Source organism: Phocoena sinus, chromosome 5 (genome assembly GCF_008692025.1).
Source record: "Phocoena sinus isolate mPhoSin1 chromosome 5, mPhoSin1.pri, whole genome shotgun sequence".
Lineage (NCBI taxonomy): Eukaryota > Metazoa > Chordata > Mammalia > Artiodactyla > Phocoenidae > Phocoena > Phocoena sinus.
Window position 1 is genome coordinate 22,645,571 of NC_045767.1, and position 15,961 is coordinate 22,661,531.

A 15,961-nucleotide genomic window follows, 5' to 3' on the forward strand; every position below is an offset into this window, starting at 1 on the left:
ATTTTTCTCTGTCTTTAGTTTTTGCCAATTTGATTACTATGTGTCTCAGCGTGTTTCTCCTTGGGTTTATCCTGTATGGGACTTGCTGCACTTCCTGGACTTGGGTGGCTATTTCCTTTCCCATGTTAGGGAAGTTTTCGACTATAGTCTTTTCAAATATTTTCTCGGGTCCTTTCTCTCTCTCTTCTCCTTCTGGGACCCCAATAATGCAAACATTGTTGCGTTTAATGTTGTCCCAGAGGTCTCTTAGGCTGTCTTCATTTCTTTTCATTCTTTTTTCTTTATTCTGTTCTGCAGCAGTGAATTCCAGCATTCTGTCTTCCAGGTCACTTATCCGTTCTTCTGCCTCAGTTATTCTGCTATTGCTTCCTTCTAATGTAGTTTTCATTTCAGTTACTGTATTGTCCATCTGTTTGTTCTTTAATTCTTCTAGGTCTTTGTTAAACAGTTCTTGCATCTTCTCCATCTTTGCCTCCATTGTTTTTCTGAGGTCCTGGATCATCTTCACTGTCATTATTCTGAATTCTTTTTCTGGAAGGTTGCGTATCTCTACTTCATTTAGTTATTTTTCTGAGGTTTTATCTTGTTCCTTCATCTGGTACATAGCCCTCTGCCTTTTCACCTTGTCTATCTTTCTGTGAATGTGGTTTTTGTTCCACAGGCTGCAGGATTGCAGTTCTTCTTGCTTCTGCTGTCCTCTGGTGGATGAGGCTATCTAAGAGGCTTGTGCAGGTTTACTGATGGGAGGGACTGGTGGTGGGTAGAGCTGGGTGTTGCTCTGGTGGGCAGAGCTCAGTAAAACTTTAATCCGCTTGTCTGCTGACAGGTGGGGCTGGGTTCCCTCCCTGTTGGTTGTTTGGCCTGAGGTGACCCAACACTGGATCCTACCCAGCTCTTCGGTGGGGCTAATGGTGGACTCTGGGAGGGCTCACACCAAGGAGTACTTCCCAGAACTTCTGCTGCCAGTGTCCTTGTCCCCACAGTGAAAGAGAGCCACCCCCCGCCTCTGTAGGAGACCCTCCCACACTAGCAGGTAGGTCTGGTTCATTCTTCCCTGGGTTCACTGCTCCTTCCCCTGGGTCCCGATGCACACACTACTTTGTGTGTGCCCTCCAAGAGTGAAGTCTGTTTCCCCCAGTCCTGTCGAAGTCCTGCAATCAAATCCCACTAGCCTTCGAAGTCTGATTCTCTAGGCATTCCTCCTCCCATTGCCAGACCCCCAGGTTGGGAAGCCTGACGTGGGGCTCAGAACCTTCACTCCAGTGCGTGGACTTCTGTGGTATAACTGTTCTCCAGTCTGTGAGTCACCCACCCAGCAGTTATGGGATTTGATTTTGCTGTGATTGCACCCCTCCTACCGTCTCACTGTGGCTTCTCCTTTGTCTTTGGATGTGGGGTGTCTTTTTTGGTGAGTTCCAGTGTCTTCCTGTCGATGACTGTCCAGCAGCTAGTTGTGATTCTGGTGTTCTCACAAGAGGGAGTGAAAGCACATCCTTCTTCTCTGCCATCTTGGTTCAGTCTCAAGACCAGCATCTCTGTCTTCTTCATTCCCAGGTCAACTCTGAGAAATACAGTTCTATCTCTAGGTAAGTTTTAATCACTAAAATTGAAAATGTAGCATCATTTCAGTAAAAATTCTAACCAACAGTTCCATATCATATCTACATCAAGAAAAGCGTTAGTCAAATGCTATCTGTACTAGAAAGCACTAACATGCTGAACAAGTTAAATTCATCAGGCTTTTAAGGATCTCAAGCCTATTTCTGTAATTCAGTTCCTATCTTCAAACTGAGTCTTTAGTGGATATAACAAAACCTCGTTTTATGAGCCAAAGAAAAGCACAGAACAGCTACTCACAGACCAAGAGAATAGTCTCATCTTAGGTCAGTCCTTTTTCATTTGGTAACAATGACAATTCCACTCACAGAAAAGAGACTCCCAAATTTCAAAGGTTTAAAGTTTCATTAGGAAAATCATACATAAAATAAAAAATACATTTATCAAGAACAATAATGGCATTATTTCATTCAGCAAATTCATTTAAAACATGGGTTACAGTACAGAAAGAGAAATGACAACATAAAGTCTCACATAACTAACTGATCTGGGAAACCAGTCCCTTAAAAGGCAACTGCAGTTCCATTTTCCAAGCTCTCTTCTTAAGTTGAGGGTCTTCTGTAATTGGGTTTTACATTAAGTTTTCTCCACAAGTTTAAAGATGCATGTCATTTCCTCATCACCACGTACTTTATTCCCCAAAATGTTTAAACCAAGTACCTGATAAACAGGTGTCTCTGTTGCGTCCAATTCTTTTATTTTGTTAAGGAATTTGAAACTGCTTTGAAAGTCAATCCAAGATCAAGTCCATACCAAAGTTCTAGCACTTGGATATTTGTCCTTGTTTTTTTTGGAAGTATTGTTAACAGTCATCAATAGCTGCACAACTGAGATTATAATGAGTTTTTTTTTTCTCTTTGTAAAGTCTGCCTACTAGGTTCTACCTCTTCCCTTCTGACCCCTGGGAGCTCCACCTCCCCAATCAGATTTAGATTTGGGAGGACGTGATTTTGTTCCAAGTCTCTCAATTTCTTCTGTGGTCAAATTATATGAGTTTAAGATTTTTCATAAAGAAAGGAAAAAAGTCTCTTTTTATTGTTTCAACAAGAAAATATTAAAAGCCTAAGAGAAGTTTACCATCTGTCCCAACTCCATTCCAACAAGGCTGTCAAACAGTTTCCCTTTTGCTGTGACAGCAGTGGCAAGATGCCCATTATCAACTACTGTCAGCACTAGTATGATATACCAGATTGGGTCTTCTTCGCTGCTCACTTTATTTCTAAAAAGCAAAAGCCTTTGTAATTAGTTGAAATCTATCAGAATAAATTCCGTCTCTGAAAGTGAAAGTATTTGTGTTGTTCCATTCTGTTCGGTTACATGCACATGACAAAAGACAGGATGACTCATTTATTCTGGACAAAACCAGACAGTGACAACTGCAAGGGAGGTTGCCTAAAATATTCCTGCAGCTTGGAGAAACTAAAGCAAAGTGCAAGTTGGAACAGAGTTCTAAACGTCTCCCAGTTGAAATTCATACTATCAGAAAGAAGGTGAAGAGGCATTAATAGGATCACTGTCCTAAAAACTATCGAGGTGGAAAGCCACCTCTGTGTGCTCCTCCACGGCCCCCCCTGAAACCACCTCTTTCTCCTCGGAAGTTAGATCGATTTCTTTCTCGCCCGCGGCCAGCAGAAGTCCCACCTCTTCCTCCTCCTCTGGGAGCTCCACCTCCCCGATCAGATTTAGATTTGGGAGGAGGTGATTTTGGTCGAAGTCTCTCAATTTCTTCTGTACATCCAGTCAAGTAGGAATTCGGGGTACTGAAGTAGGATGCATACGTTTCTGCATTGTAGTTGCTATTTGTAAGAGTTGGTCCAACTGTAAGCCAGCCTGAAATGGAGGGAAAAGTGATTATCCTTTCTTTTTCTTTTTTCCAATTCTCTCTTATTGACAACTGAATTTATGAGACTTTTACTTGCTCCCTTCTGGTTTGTTTTTTTGGCATGTATGTTGTGTTGTGGAACACAACACACAAGCAAGAGGAAAGAAAGGAGAAAATTTAAAGATTTAATAAAAATAGTTCATATTGCCTCTTTCATGCTATATTGCCCCTTACATAAATAAGACATGTAAATCTTCACAGAGTAAACTGCAAGGGACTCCGCCTCCCACCCACAAATTCTTCATTGCAATAGCATTTTATTACAACTTCTAAAGGAATTACTAAGACCCAAGTTAGTTTAAATTAGCCTGGCTTCAGCATATACGACACATATAGCAACTTTTAAACCTTTTAAAGCAATAGTAAAGAGTACTCCTATGGTATATGTGATATATACCTTTGACTACCTCCTTGAGGAAGAAGTGCATTTGAGGATTCAACCCAAATAAATTAAGGCCCCTTGAACAGACTTCCCTCAATTGCTCCTACTATTATTTACATGGTTAACCTCCAACTACCTACAATTTCCCCAAGCAGATATTCCTTCTTAATTTTGTTTTACTAAAGCTAATACTAAAATAATTTTTATGGGACTTCCCTGGTGGCGCAGTGGTTAAGATTCCGCACTCCCAATGGCAGGGGGCCTGGGTTTGATCCTAGTCAGGGAACTAGATCCCACATGCACGCCACAACTAAGATTTCACATGCCACAACTAAGGAGCCCACAAGCCACAACAAAGGAACCCACCTGCCACAACTAAGACCCAATGCAACCAAATAAACAAATAGAATAAAATAAAATAACTTTTGCATGGGCAAAGAATGGGCAAAGATAAAGAATTGGATAGTAGTTCGAAGCAAAAAATAAAATTTGTACCTCTAAGACTTTTTTCAACTGGTAGAGATACAGATAGAAGTATATCGTATATGAAAGATATAATGTATAAGCTAAAGTGGATAAAGTGACCACAGCTACATGGATGGAGAAAACCCCCATTATGTTAGAATATTATAGTTATAAATAAAAATTGGCATCAAGTAAAATTTCTATTTTAGTTGCTGTTTATGCTTATACCTACAATATACGTAACAATTATTCTCTCTACTCCTTAAGTTCTTCTACTCATGTTTAAAAAAAAACCCACTAATTAAAATAATGCTATATGGCCATTAAAAGCATTGTAACTAATTATTTAAAATGTAGAAATATATTTGACATAATATTGAGAAAAATACAAAATGATGACTACAGTTATATAAAAATTTGTATGCACAAGAGGAGTGGAAAGTATTATGTAAAAAAAATGAAAATAATTCTTGGAAGTAGTGAGATTGAATCTCTTTCCCTCTTCAAAATTTTAATGTTGTTACACTGATTTTCAATTATTAAAAGATATCCATCTGTTTGATGTTGCTATTACTCTTCAAATAGTTTTGCTTTTTCTTTAAAGTTTTCTACTTCCTTTAAACAGCAGTTGCCACTGGAGATTGTTCCCAGATTCAGGAGCTGTTTTTGGGTAGAACAGGTCAATGATGCAAGAGAAAAATCTGTTCCTTATTTCCTCAAACACTAGAGCCATAATCTTGATATTCAATACATATGGACATCTATACTTTCTGAAAAACACACCACTCCAGTTGAGTATCTAGTGATGTTACTTTCTTTTAAGCCAGTGAAGAGGAAACATTTGCTTGCCACAAGCTCTGCTGCCAAAATATTTTACTTTGATAAGAGAGTAAAATCATCCACAAAATTTCCAAACAAGATTTCATGTATATGTTCAATGGAAGTCTAAACAACTCAAATTTCATTCTATAGCTGTATATATACTATGTATGTAGTGACTTATGCATGAACCATATGTGTATTGTGAAAAACTGGTTTAAAAAGATTAAATTTAAACCATAGCATTCCCACCCTTTAAAAATCAATATAACATTTTAACTTAGAATAATTCAAGGATGCATGCTGCAATTTCCAAGATAAACACTGAAGGAACAATAAAAGAATATCTAAACAAGCTAATTAAAAAAAGAAAAACTGAATAATACAAGAATACTTAATCCAAAAGAAACGAGAGAAAAGGGAACACAGAACAGGTGGTACCAATGTAAAGCAAACAGTTAGATGGTAATTTATGCCCCAATATATCAGGAATTACATTAAATATAAACTGACTAAACAATTCAATTAAAAGATAAAGATAAAATGGATGAGAACTATGTGTTTGCTCACAAGAGATACACCTTAAATGTAAGGATATGGAAGATCGAAAGTAGAAGGCTGGAAATAATATGCCAAGCAAACACAAACCAAAATGAAGCTAAAATAGCTATAATAATGTCAGATGAAGTAGAATTTAAAGTTGAGAAACCCTGGATAAAGAAGGACATTTCATATTACTAAGAGGGTCAATCTACTAGGAAGGCATAAAATTTTTTACCTTTTAGATACACCTAATAACAGAATCTCAGATATAAACTAACAACTAAACAAAACCACAAACCCATAATCCTAATAGATTTTAACATACCTTTCTCATAAAATAAGTAGTTTTAAAAAAAATCAGTAAAGACATGGCTGATATAAACAGCAACAACAAATACTACAACCAATCAAAAAAACAACATATTGTTACATTCTTTTCAATCAAACTTAGAATATTTATCTAAATTGGGTCAAAAGCAAATCTTAACAAATTACAAACAAGTGAAATCTTATGGTATATGTTATTTGACAATATTAATCCAAAAAGCAATGACAAAATGATAACTTAAGCAACACAATACTGAATAACCTGCCAGGAGCAAAAATTTACTTTTAAATATAGGAAACATTTTCTCTATAGCCAAGCCCCAGAGTAAACATTTCACATGCAAAATATTTCTTTGTAAAGAGAATGTAGTTTTTTACTTTTCTCTTTATCATTTTACACAACTTTATGAAATGTAAGGCCATCAGTTTCGACAACTGAAATAGTTTTAAGATACTGTGTTCGCCAACGCACACTCACAAAGAAATAGCTGACAGGGCTGAGGAGGGGGTAGAGGAGTGATGGATTATGTCATACATACATAAGGCAACTTTAAGGATTACTTTTTTTTTAGAATGAACATCAGAGTTTCGTTTCTTCTAAATTCTTAGGTACTTTTAAGGCCAATTATTCCACTGTAACTTCTTCAATTTTTACTTTTATAAAATGTAGACTGTTTAAGACAAATAAGATCCTGGCTCGTTTCAGCTTTTTTTTTTTTTTCCTTTCAGCTTTAAACAGCATTTCTAGCATGGTACGGCCAAACAGGTTGATTTTATATATTGTGACTGAAGCGATGCAATGTTCTTAAAAGTTACTTCTATATTTTCTGAGAAGAAACAGATGCACTATTATTTCAACAATACTTTGTAAAGAAAAGCTGTGCCCTCTATAAAAGAAAATCCTAGTCGATAAGATTATTATTTTCTACTCATTTTTTTTTCAGAATAGTAAATTCACATTATACCGATTTAGTAAAGTGTTAAAATTTTGATGAAACAACATCATGATACATTTAAGGAAAGAAGCCAGGTACTTTAGTTTCTAATAAAGCCAAGATCTCTATTTCACAAAGGTATGGTTATTTTCTGCAGGATCATTTTATTAGCGACATTTAGTCCTGTCCAAAAAGTCAGTAAGACATTTGGTTCATGCCAAAAGATACTAGAAATTTAGTCCTATCCAAAACATCCATGAGCAAATTTGGTCCATGCCAAATGGTTTTGGACAGGGCCATATATCAAGGACATTTTGGTGTGGACCAAATATCTTACAGACGTTTTGGACAGGATCAAATGTCCTTTATGCATTTCTTCACTCAACACAATATTTACTCAATAACCTGGATGTTGGGTAGAGAGAATAAGACAATCTCTGATTTCTATGAGACTGCATACTAAAGAGACTGACTATAAACATATGCCCAAATGAATCTATAATTCAGATAACGATAAGTGCTATGAAGAAAAAGAAAATAGATTAAAGGGAAAGACAGCAGTGGGAGGAAGGGAGTGGAGTGGCAAGGTGGCTAATTTAGACAGGGTTGTGAGAAAAGATCCATCAGGTATTTGAATGATAGGAGAAAAGTCCATGGAAGAGTACTGAGACAAGACTGAGCTTAGCATATTTGAAGTATAGCAAGAAGAGGAATCAAATATATAAGAATTTTATTTTACATAACACTGTGTTCTTTCTTAACATCTATATCCCAAGGAACTATCAAAGTTTTTTTTTCCTCCTGAGGTCTTACCTGGTCGAATTGTACTATCTCTTCCAAATAAATGAAGGCGTCTTCTACCAAGACAAAAATGTTCAATTATATGAAAAATTTCTACAGGCTTTTCTATATTGCCAATTTCAGGTTCTTCTGTGATAATCAAGTCAATGTCAACATTAGCATGAATGAAGTCCCCGTCTGTGCTACGCTTAACAGTTCCTTTGATCCCCATAAGGCAGTGTTCCTAAATAATAATAAGAGCAGAACAATTAATCTCTTTTCATCAACAGTCATATTTCACAACATTTTACATTTCCGACGTTCCTCAATTCCAAAACAATCCTCATTTCTCTGAATCTCTGGGATACAGGTCTCTGGGCAAAAACACAAAAGGAAAAACCTGGATCTCTGGATCTGAGAAGACTGCCAGGGAAACTAGACATTACAGTATTAAACTTGGGGCCATGACATTTTAGAATTGAGTCAAACAACCGTAGAATCTTTTCCTCTGCAACCCTTGATAATAACTTCTCTTCAGCAGTTATGGGCATGGCACTTGACCGTAGAATCTTAAAATGATGTTATACTGGGCTTCACATGATCCAAGATCAAAACTACATATAAGGTATAAGCCTTTTCATATGGAGAGGACTTCAAGCATGGATACAGACTTATAAATACTCAACATAAGTAAATGTGAAAATCAAATGATTTCCTTTTTTGTTGTTTGTTTTTTGACCTCTATTTAATCTGGATGACAGAGTATGGTTTAAATAAATTTAACCTCACTTGACTCCATGAACCAATAATAGCAAGGATGGCTTAGATTCCCTTCAAACAGAATTTCTAGTCCAAGAAAGACTTTAAAAAGACCCTCCACCTGAGTCTCCCTGACGAGTGAAAGACTGGAGGACAAACTGTTAAAACCCTGATAACTAGCTGGGCAGTCCTCTGAAGCAGAGGTTCTCAGTGGTTCTTGTTCAGGTTCTTACGTAGAAAAAAGAAAGGAAGGGGAAAGAAATATTCATCTAAGCTGGCCAGCTATGAGTCTTGCTGCCATTTCTTTTTTCTCAGCCAAGAGAAAGGAAAAAAAAGCTCGGGGTCAGAAGTACTAAAAGCCCATATCTGACTTAGAATTAGAGCAGTTTAGGATATACAGGAATACCTTCTTCAGCTCAGTATAGGTTGATCTGAGTGAATAAAATATTTTTAAATTAACTTGGACGTATTACTTTAATGCTCAATGCCATTTGTACAAGTCAAAGAGAAGGATCTTTCCACCAAAATTAATTAAACAGTATACAGTCATTTGGAAAAGCTTGAGAGAAAATAATGAAAATAAAGAAAACAAAACAGTAAAGGCAATACCTTTGTTCTCTGGAAGACAGCCTTTGGATCTAAAGTCTTAGTCTTCCCAGGATTGTTTTTATTGGTTTTAATCCAACAAATATCTTCACATCTTCTGTAACCCCACTTGCGCAAACACTAGAAATGAAAGAATTTTTTAAAAAATCCTTAGCTAAAAGAAATAAACAATACTTAAAATAACCAACCAGCATTAAAAACTTCCTAGAGGTTTGAGACATTAAATTCCAAGGTGTCACAGTAATTTTGTCTTTGTGCAGAAATAGAAAAAAAGAAATACTAGTCTTTAAATATACAGCCATTATACAGAATACATATACCTTCTGAATATTAATATACAGTTGATATCAAAACATAGAAAGGATTACATAATACTCTGATTCTTTAATACTACCTTCTACTGTCATCAATAGAAAGTTTTAAATCATAAGAAAACTCAGTCCCTCTTTAATCAGAAAATAATTCAAAAGATAATTTTGAATAAATGGGCCACACTCTTCAAAATGTTAAGGTCATGAAAGATAAGAAAAACTAAGAAAGTCTTCCAGATAAAAGAAGATTGAAGAGACATGAAAACTGATGACACTAAGTGATCCTAAGACCAGAAAAAAATTATTTATACTATATAGATGTTATAAGTGGGACAACTGCAAAAACTGTCTTATTGAGAACAGTATCAAAACAGTGTTAATTTTATGATGCTAATTATTGTGCTATTATTATATAAGAAAATGACCTTATCTTTCAGAAATGTAACTGAAGCACTTAGGGGGAAAGGGACATTATGTCTAGAATTTACTCTGAAATAGGGGAGGGAAAAATGGAAAGAATGAAAAAGAGTAAAAGAGAGAGTGAGGGGAGAGGAGAATAAAAAAGTAAATGTGAACATTTGAGTTTCTGGGTGAATGGTAAATGTGGATTGTTGCATAATTTTTAGAACTTTCCTGTAAGACTGAAGTTATTTTGAAATAAAATGTCTTAAAATCAGAAAAAAAAACAAAAGAAAATTTTGTTCCTTCCACCTCAACTTTCTATCCTCTGACAAAGCTAAAAACTATTGAAAATGTTCTAACTGATAACTTCTTTCCAAATGAGAGTCTTATGTTATTTTTATGATTTAATACTAAACCTCAAAAATTCAAAGACTTAAAATTGCTATATTTCTTTATTGAGTAAAACTTTACTTTCATCTTTATGCAATCTAGACAGTAGAGAGATTTGAACCTTAGTGTCCTAGAATATGTTCTATATGAACATATAACAAATACTAGCTAAGTGAGTACTCAGAGTGGCATTTTGAGGCCCACAATATGTAGGTGTTGGCTAGCTGCTGGGAAAAAAAACATGAATAAGATACAGTCCTTACCCCTAGTTGATTAAGAGCAAAGTAGGGGGAAATAAGTAAATTGTGCAGTACAATATTGTTGGTACTATGATCAAGTACAAATAGAGATGTAGTGGAACATAAAATATACACACTTTTCAGGAATGCTCTTATTGTATAAACTGAGATACACCACAAAATGAAACTTAGATTTTTAATTTAAAATCTCAAAAATCAAGATCAGTATCTGTTCCTGTTGCCAAGTATTTGTTTCGCACTGCATTAAATATCACAAGGGACTAAATCCAACATTTCCTAATCAACTTAGCACAACTCATGAGTATTTATCATGCTGAATTATTTTTGTAATCATCTGGAGCCAAAAGCTGCTTTCACCAATATGATAAATTGCTGCATAAACAAATAAGATAAAACCTCCTAATCAATTTCAACCTAATTTGGGGGGTGGGAGAAAAGTCCAAAGCCAGACATCAGAGCTAAAAAAGGTAAATACCAATATACCTATAAAAACATACAGTATGTCTCTATTTTCTTAGATTTTCTATAGCATCTTAGGGAGGTGCCAGCAATGAAATAGATACCCTATATACAGTTATAGTCTTACCATGGATTTAATAAATGACAGAAGCAATGATGTTATCCAACAGTCTCAAACTTGCTATTTATACAAAGAATACACAAGCAATTGCAGAATTTCAGGATTTGAGAACCAATTTATCTCAATATAATCCTACTTAAATTCTTCACCTGTCAAATGGACACCTCCTAAAATTACCAGGATTTAAATGAGGTCATAGGCAGTAGATCAAGTAATATTTCCTAAAAATGGAAAGTATTATCCAATAACAAGTGAGGTAACCGAAACACACAGAGTAAATATCTCTTTACCCAAAGTTTCACTGTTGGACATCAGAATTGAGACCAGAACTAGTCACAATGCTTCCATCATAAAAAAGCTTTATTATTTTGTTTCCATTTAGAAATCCAAAATACTCCAATCAAAAAACCAAAAAAAGTTCTGAAATACAATAAATATAAGGTACTTAAATTGAGATGTTATAACTTCTTTCTCACTCTCATGAATTTATTCAAACTATGTGCTCCAGATGCTGTGTTATTTTTCCAATTTGATTTGGCTTTCATTTGGAATTCAGGAGTTAATGCTATCCAGAAGAATACTTTTTAGCTACTAATAATGAACAGTAAATGACACTAAGCAGCTTGCTTTTGAGCTGCAATTCAGTTTCAAATCTCTGAACTGTTCTCTTCCTGCAGTTTTAATAAATCATATTTTGATTTATTCACCCCTAATGCTAGTTAACTAAGGGATACTGCCTTTTGCACATTCTTTTTTAAACATCTTTTTCTTCTGAATATTTTAATACTGTTCAAGAAACAAAGGAGAAAATAACATTATTCTTCAAACTTCTTATGCAACATAGTGTGTTATTTTTTTCTTACGAATTTAAAAAACCACTTAAAAAAACACCATCTTACCACTCTTCCAAGGTCCAATCCCTCCCCAGAACCACACCAGAGAAAAATAAATGATCGAGGTGCTGCAATCTCATCAATTTCTAACTTCATGATCTGTAAGAAACCAAATCAATATTGCATAGAAGCATTGTTTCCCATTCATCCTAAATCCAAAAGAACAACCATTACGATTTATCAGGACTTACAGTAAATGTGTTCTTTAAATGTACTAATTTTCATTAAGAAATACAATGGAAAATAAATTTTCTTAAAACTTGTTCTTCTCGTTTTTTATTCCCTATTAAGATAACACAGATGCACACATGCACATACATACACTTGATTTTCTATGGAAAGAGTTTACAGGAAACCATATTTATAGAATTACAGAATTTTATAAGTTATGGCTTGAGAGTAACCTGTTACCATTTACAGAAAAACTGAAAAGGGATTAAATTACCCCAAAGATAGGGGCAAAATTAAAACATAACCACAAATGTTTGGGGGAGGACTTGGTTTCCAGTTCTAAATAAAATAAATCAATATACACATTTCAGTATAATGACTAAGTCTGAAATGTCACAAACAATAGACTTAATTGTTTGCTTTGTATTTGTTAAGTGTGTCAATTTTTTAAAAAGTTCTGCAATAATTAAATCTCTAAATTGGGGAAATACCATATACTTTTATAAATGACTATAAAAGCAACCATGTTATATGGTATTCCTTTTCTTTTAGCTTCCTGTCACAGTTAAGAAGTTCCAGAGACAACGGTTCAAGCAAATATTTATTAGTTTCATGTATTAAGAAAATCTTAACTTCTACCTGAGTGGATCATAACCACATAATCTATAATTTATCTAGGTAAAAATACATTATTTGACAGTGATAATGGAAAAAAAATTACAATAGGCATAAACCTATTCAGTTTTATACTTCCGACTTTAAGTCTTGATATATCTCATCTAATATTCTCATAGGAATATGAATTAAAATAAACATGTAATACGCACACACACATAATATTCCTACAAACGTCTATACATGGTATAGCTAAAGATAAGTGATGGCACACATCAGTGAAGAACATTAAGCAAATTACTCTCTTGACATTACAATTATAAATGCTAAATGCTGGTATTTTAAGAAAGTGCTTATATTCTTGTTTTTTGTTTTTGCGGTACGCGGGCCTCTCACTGTTGTGGCCTCTCCCGTAGCGGAGCACAGGCTCCAGACGCGCAGGTTCAGCGGCCATGGCTCACGGGCCCAGCCGCTCCGCGGCATGTGGGATCTTACCAGACCGGGGGACAAACCCATGTCCCCTGCATTGGCAAGCAGACTCTCAACCACTGCGCCACCAGGGAAGCCTGAAAATGCTTATATTCTTAAACAAAACACACTGGCCTCTACTGACTCTCTAATGTGAAAAAGAATACCTGTGAAACCTGAATGCTTTTATTATTTATACTTTATTTATATTAGCTACTGGCACTTTCTTTAAGGTATTATCACATAAACATTAAGAGCTTAGGGCTCTGGGGCCAGACAAAACTTTTCAATATACATATAAAATGGAATTCCTTTATTTCAAAAACTCTGTTAGTTTATCATATATAATTGAAGCTCCTGTACCTTCACTGACCAAACCTTAGAGATTCGCTAGAGAAAATAAAGTTCAACCTAACCACTAATCATAGACATAAGATTAATTTTTCAATTTTCTTTTGACTAAATTGACAAAGATTGTTTTACATTATTAATCAATTTTGATGAGGATATGGTGAAATAGATATTTCTTAAACACTACTGGAAGGAATGTAAATTTGTGCAACCTATCTGGAGAAATTCTCAGCAATATCAAGAGCATTACATCTTTAACCTTAAGTTTTGGGGATACTATATACAGTATACTTTTCTGTTTCAACAATAAACACAGATTACACTTATCAGAGGAGAGGAAAAACTTTTGTAAAGTAAAATAAAATAAAAACAAATAAATAAAATTGCCAGAGGTACTGAAGCTGAAAGGGAAAGCTTCAAGGAAGAAAAACTGAAGTTATTACATCTTGAAAAATAAGTAATATTAACAAGTTAATAATTATTAACTCGGAAGATGTGCAAAGATTCAAAGCAGTTCTCTATGAAACACCAGTCTAGAATTTCAGTCCTTTCCCTTCCCTACCTCTCTTCTGTGTTCAGTGCTCCTGATCACACTCTCCTCCTCGAAATTGCCTATTCCCTTGGTTTCCGTGACATTCATACTCTCTTGGTTCACCTCATTCATCTGTCACCCATTCTTTTCACATCTCTTTTATAATGTGCCTCTTAAATGTAAGTTTCCTGAGGATTTACAGTAAATCCACACTGTATCTTAATTGAGACACTATCTCAAGACAAATTCATTTATTCTCATAGGTCTAATGTGCTAACCCTTTAAAATCTGTATTTTGAGATGATCAAATCTGTCTTTTAAGTTTCATAATCTTATTACAACCTCTACTTGAATGTCTCACATACACCTCTAAATCAACACATTCAGTATAATCTAATCGCTCTAATCCTACTATTCTTAAATTGACTCTCTCAGCTGGTGATCTCAACCCATTTATCCCAAGATTCAAACTCTTGAGTCATCCTTTACTCTTCCCCTCTTCCCAATCACTAGATCTCGCCAGAAGTATCTACAAAACATTACTGAATTTATCACCTCCTTTCTAGTCTTATTACCATCACCCTAAATCAGGGTCCCTTCATCTCCTAACTAGACTACTGCAACAGTCTTCTATCTGCTCTCCCCTCTCCAGACTTCATTTTCTCTAGTCTATCCTCCTCTACACACTAATCTGACCATTTTACTAAACTGGTTAAAGCCCTTCAAAGACTCCTTAATGCCTTTAGGCATTAAGCTAAGCTTCTAAGAAGACAAGTCCAAGCTTCTAAGAAGACATCATCTCAAGACAGTCCCAATCTGTGTTCCAACATCAACCTACATACAGACCTCCCTCACCCGTCTCTTTGCCTCCATCCCTCCTGCTCTTGCTGTTCCTTCTGCTTGGAATCCCAAATCCACCCTTTTCTTCAGCTGGCCAATTCCAGCTAATCTACCCATACATACTGTTCATGTGTCATCTCCTCTTTGTTTATGTCCCCCAGCTTCCTCAGCTTGGTCAGTTTTTCTCAGATCACCTTATGCAGTCCTCTATTATTGAACTAACAATATGATAACGCAATTATCTGTTTAGGTCATTGTTTATTTTATCCCATTAAACTGTGTGCCCCTTAAGGCCAAATACTAAGTCTTATTCATCTTTCAATCTCCAGTACCTAGTTGCCTAGTACAAAGTGGTGCTGAATAAATATTTGTTATTTTTGTTATTGATCAGTAGAAACAGGTTACTTTATGTAACTAACTGAAGCGATCAGCTTGTTCAATTTTATTCAGGAAAATACAACATCACAATTATATAATACTGAATTATATCACAATTATATAATACATATGTCCCTTAAATCTATTATACTGTAAGTTCTTTAAAGAGTAGAAATTATGTTCATATGTGTGTGTCTGTGTGTGTGTGTGTACACGTATACTCTGATGTTTACTAAAACTAACCAAATATGGAATGTTATCAACCAATCTGTTTTTAGACTTATTTCTAGCTATACATTCAAGGACTCTAAGACTGGAATTTTGAGTCTTCCACAGACGATTTACTCACTACCTGCTCAACTTCTGCCTCAAAAAGACAAATCAGGGCTTCCCTGGTGGCGCAGTGGTTGAGAGTCCACCTGCCGATGCAGGGGACACAGGTTCGTGCCCCCGTCTGGAAAGATCCCACATGCCGCGGAGCGGCTGGGCCCGTGAGCCATGGCCGCTGAGCCTGCGCGTCTGGAGCCTGTGCTCCGCAACAGGAGAGGCCACAACAGTGAGAGGCCAGCATACCAAAAAAAAAAAGACAAATCAGACTAAAGATATAATAATATTTGTTAATGTACCTTAGACCTTCATCCATAATATATACTAT

The 15,961-nt window shown here is 35.5% G+C and overlaps 1 protein-coding gene across 2 annotated transcripts in view; it reads right to left on the minus strand.

The window, feature by feature from the left end:
• Positions 1–286: 286 nt before the first annotated feature.
• METTL14 (methyltransferase like 14) overlaps positions 287–15,961 on the minus strand; it is a 32,265-nt gene continuing 16,590 nt past the window's right edge. The window contains exons 8-11 of one of the 2 annotated variants that reach the window (XM_032633441.1): positions 11,958–12,050; positions 9,119–9,235; positions 7,784–7,994; positions 287–3,447 (exon numbers count right to left, since the gene is read on the minus strand). In XM_032633441.1, coding sequence (XP_032489332.1) covers positions 3,143–3,447; positions 7,784–7,994; positions 9,119–9,235; positions 11,958–12,050 — 726 coding nt within the window. In that variant the 3' untranslated portion in view covers positions 287–3,142. The remainder of the gene's footprint in view (positions 3,448–7,783; positions 7,995–9,118; positions 9,236–11,957; positions 12,051–15,961) is intronic. The other variant, XM_032633442.1, reaches the window with a different exon arrangement.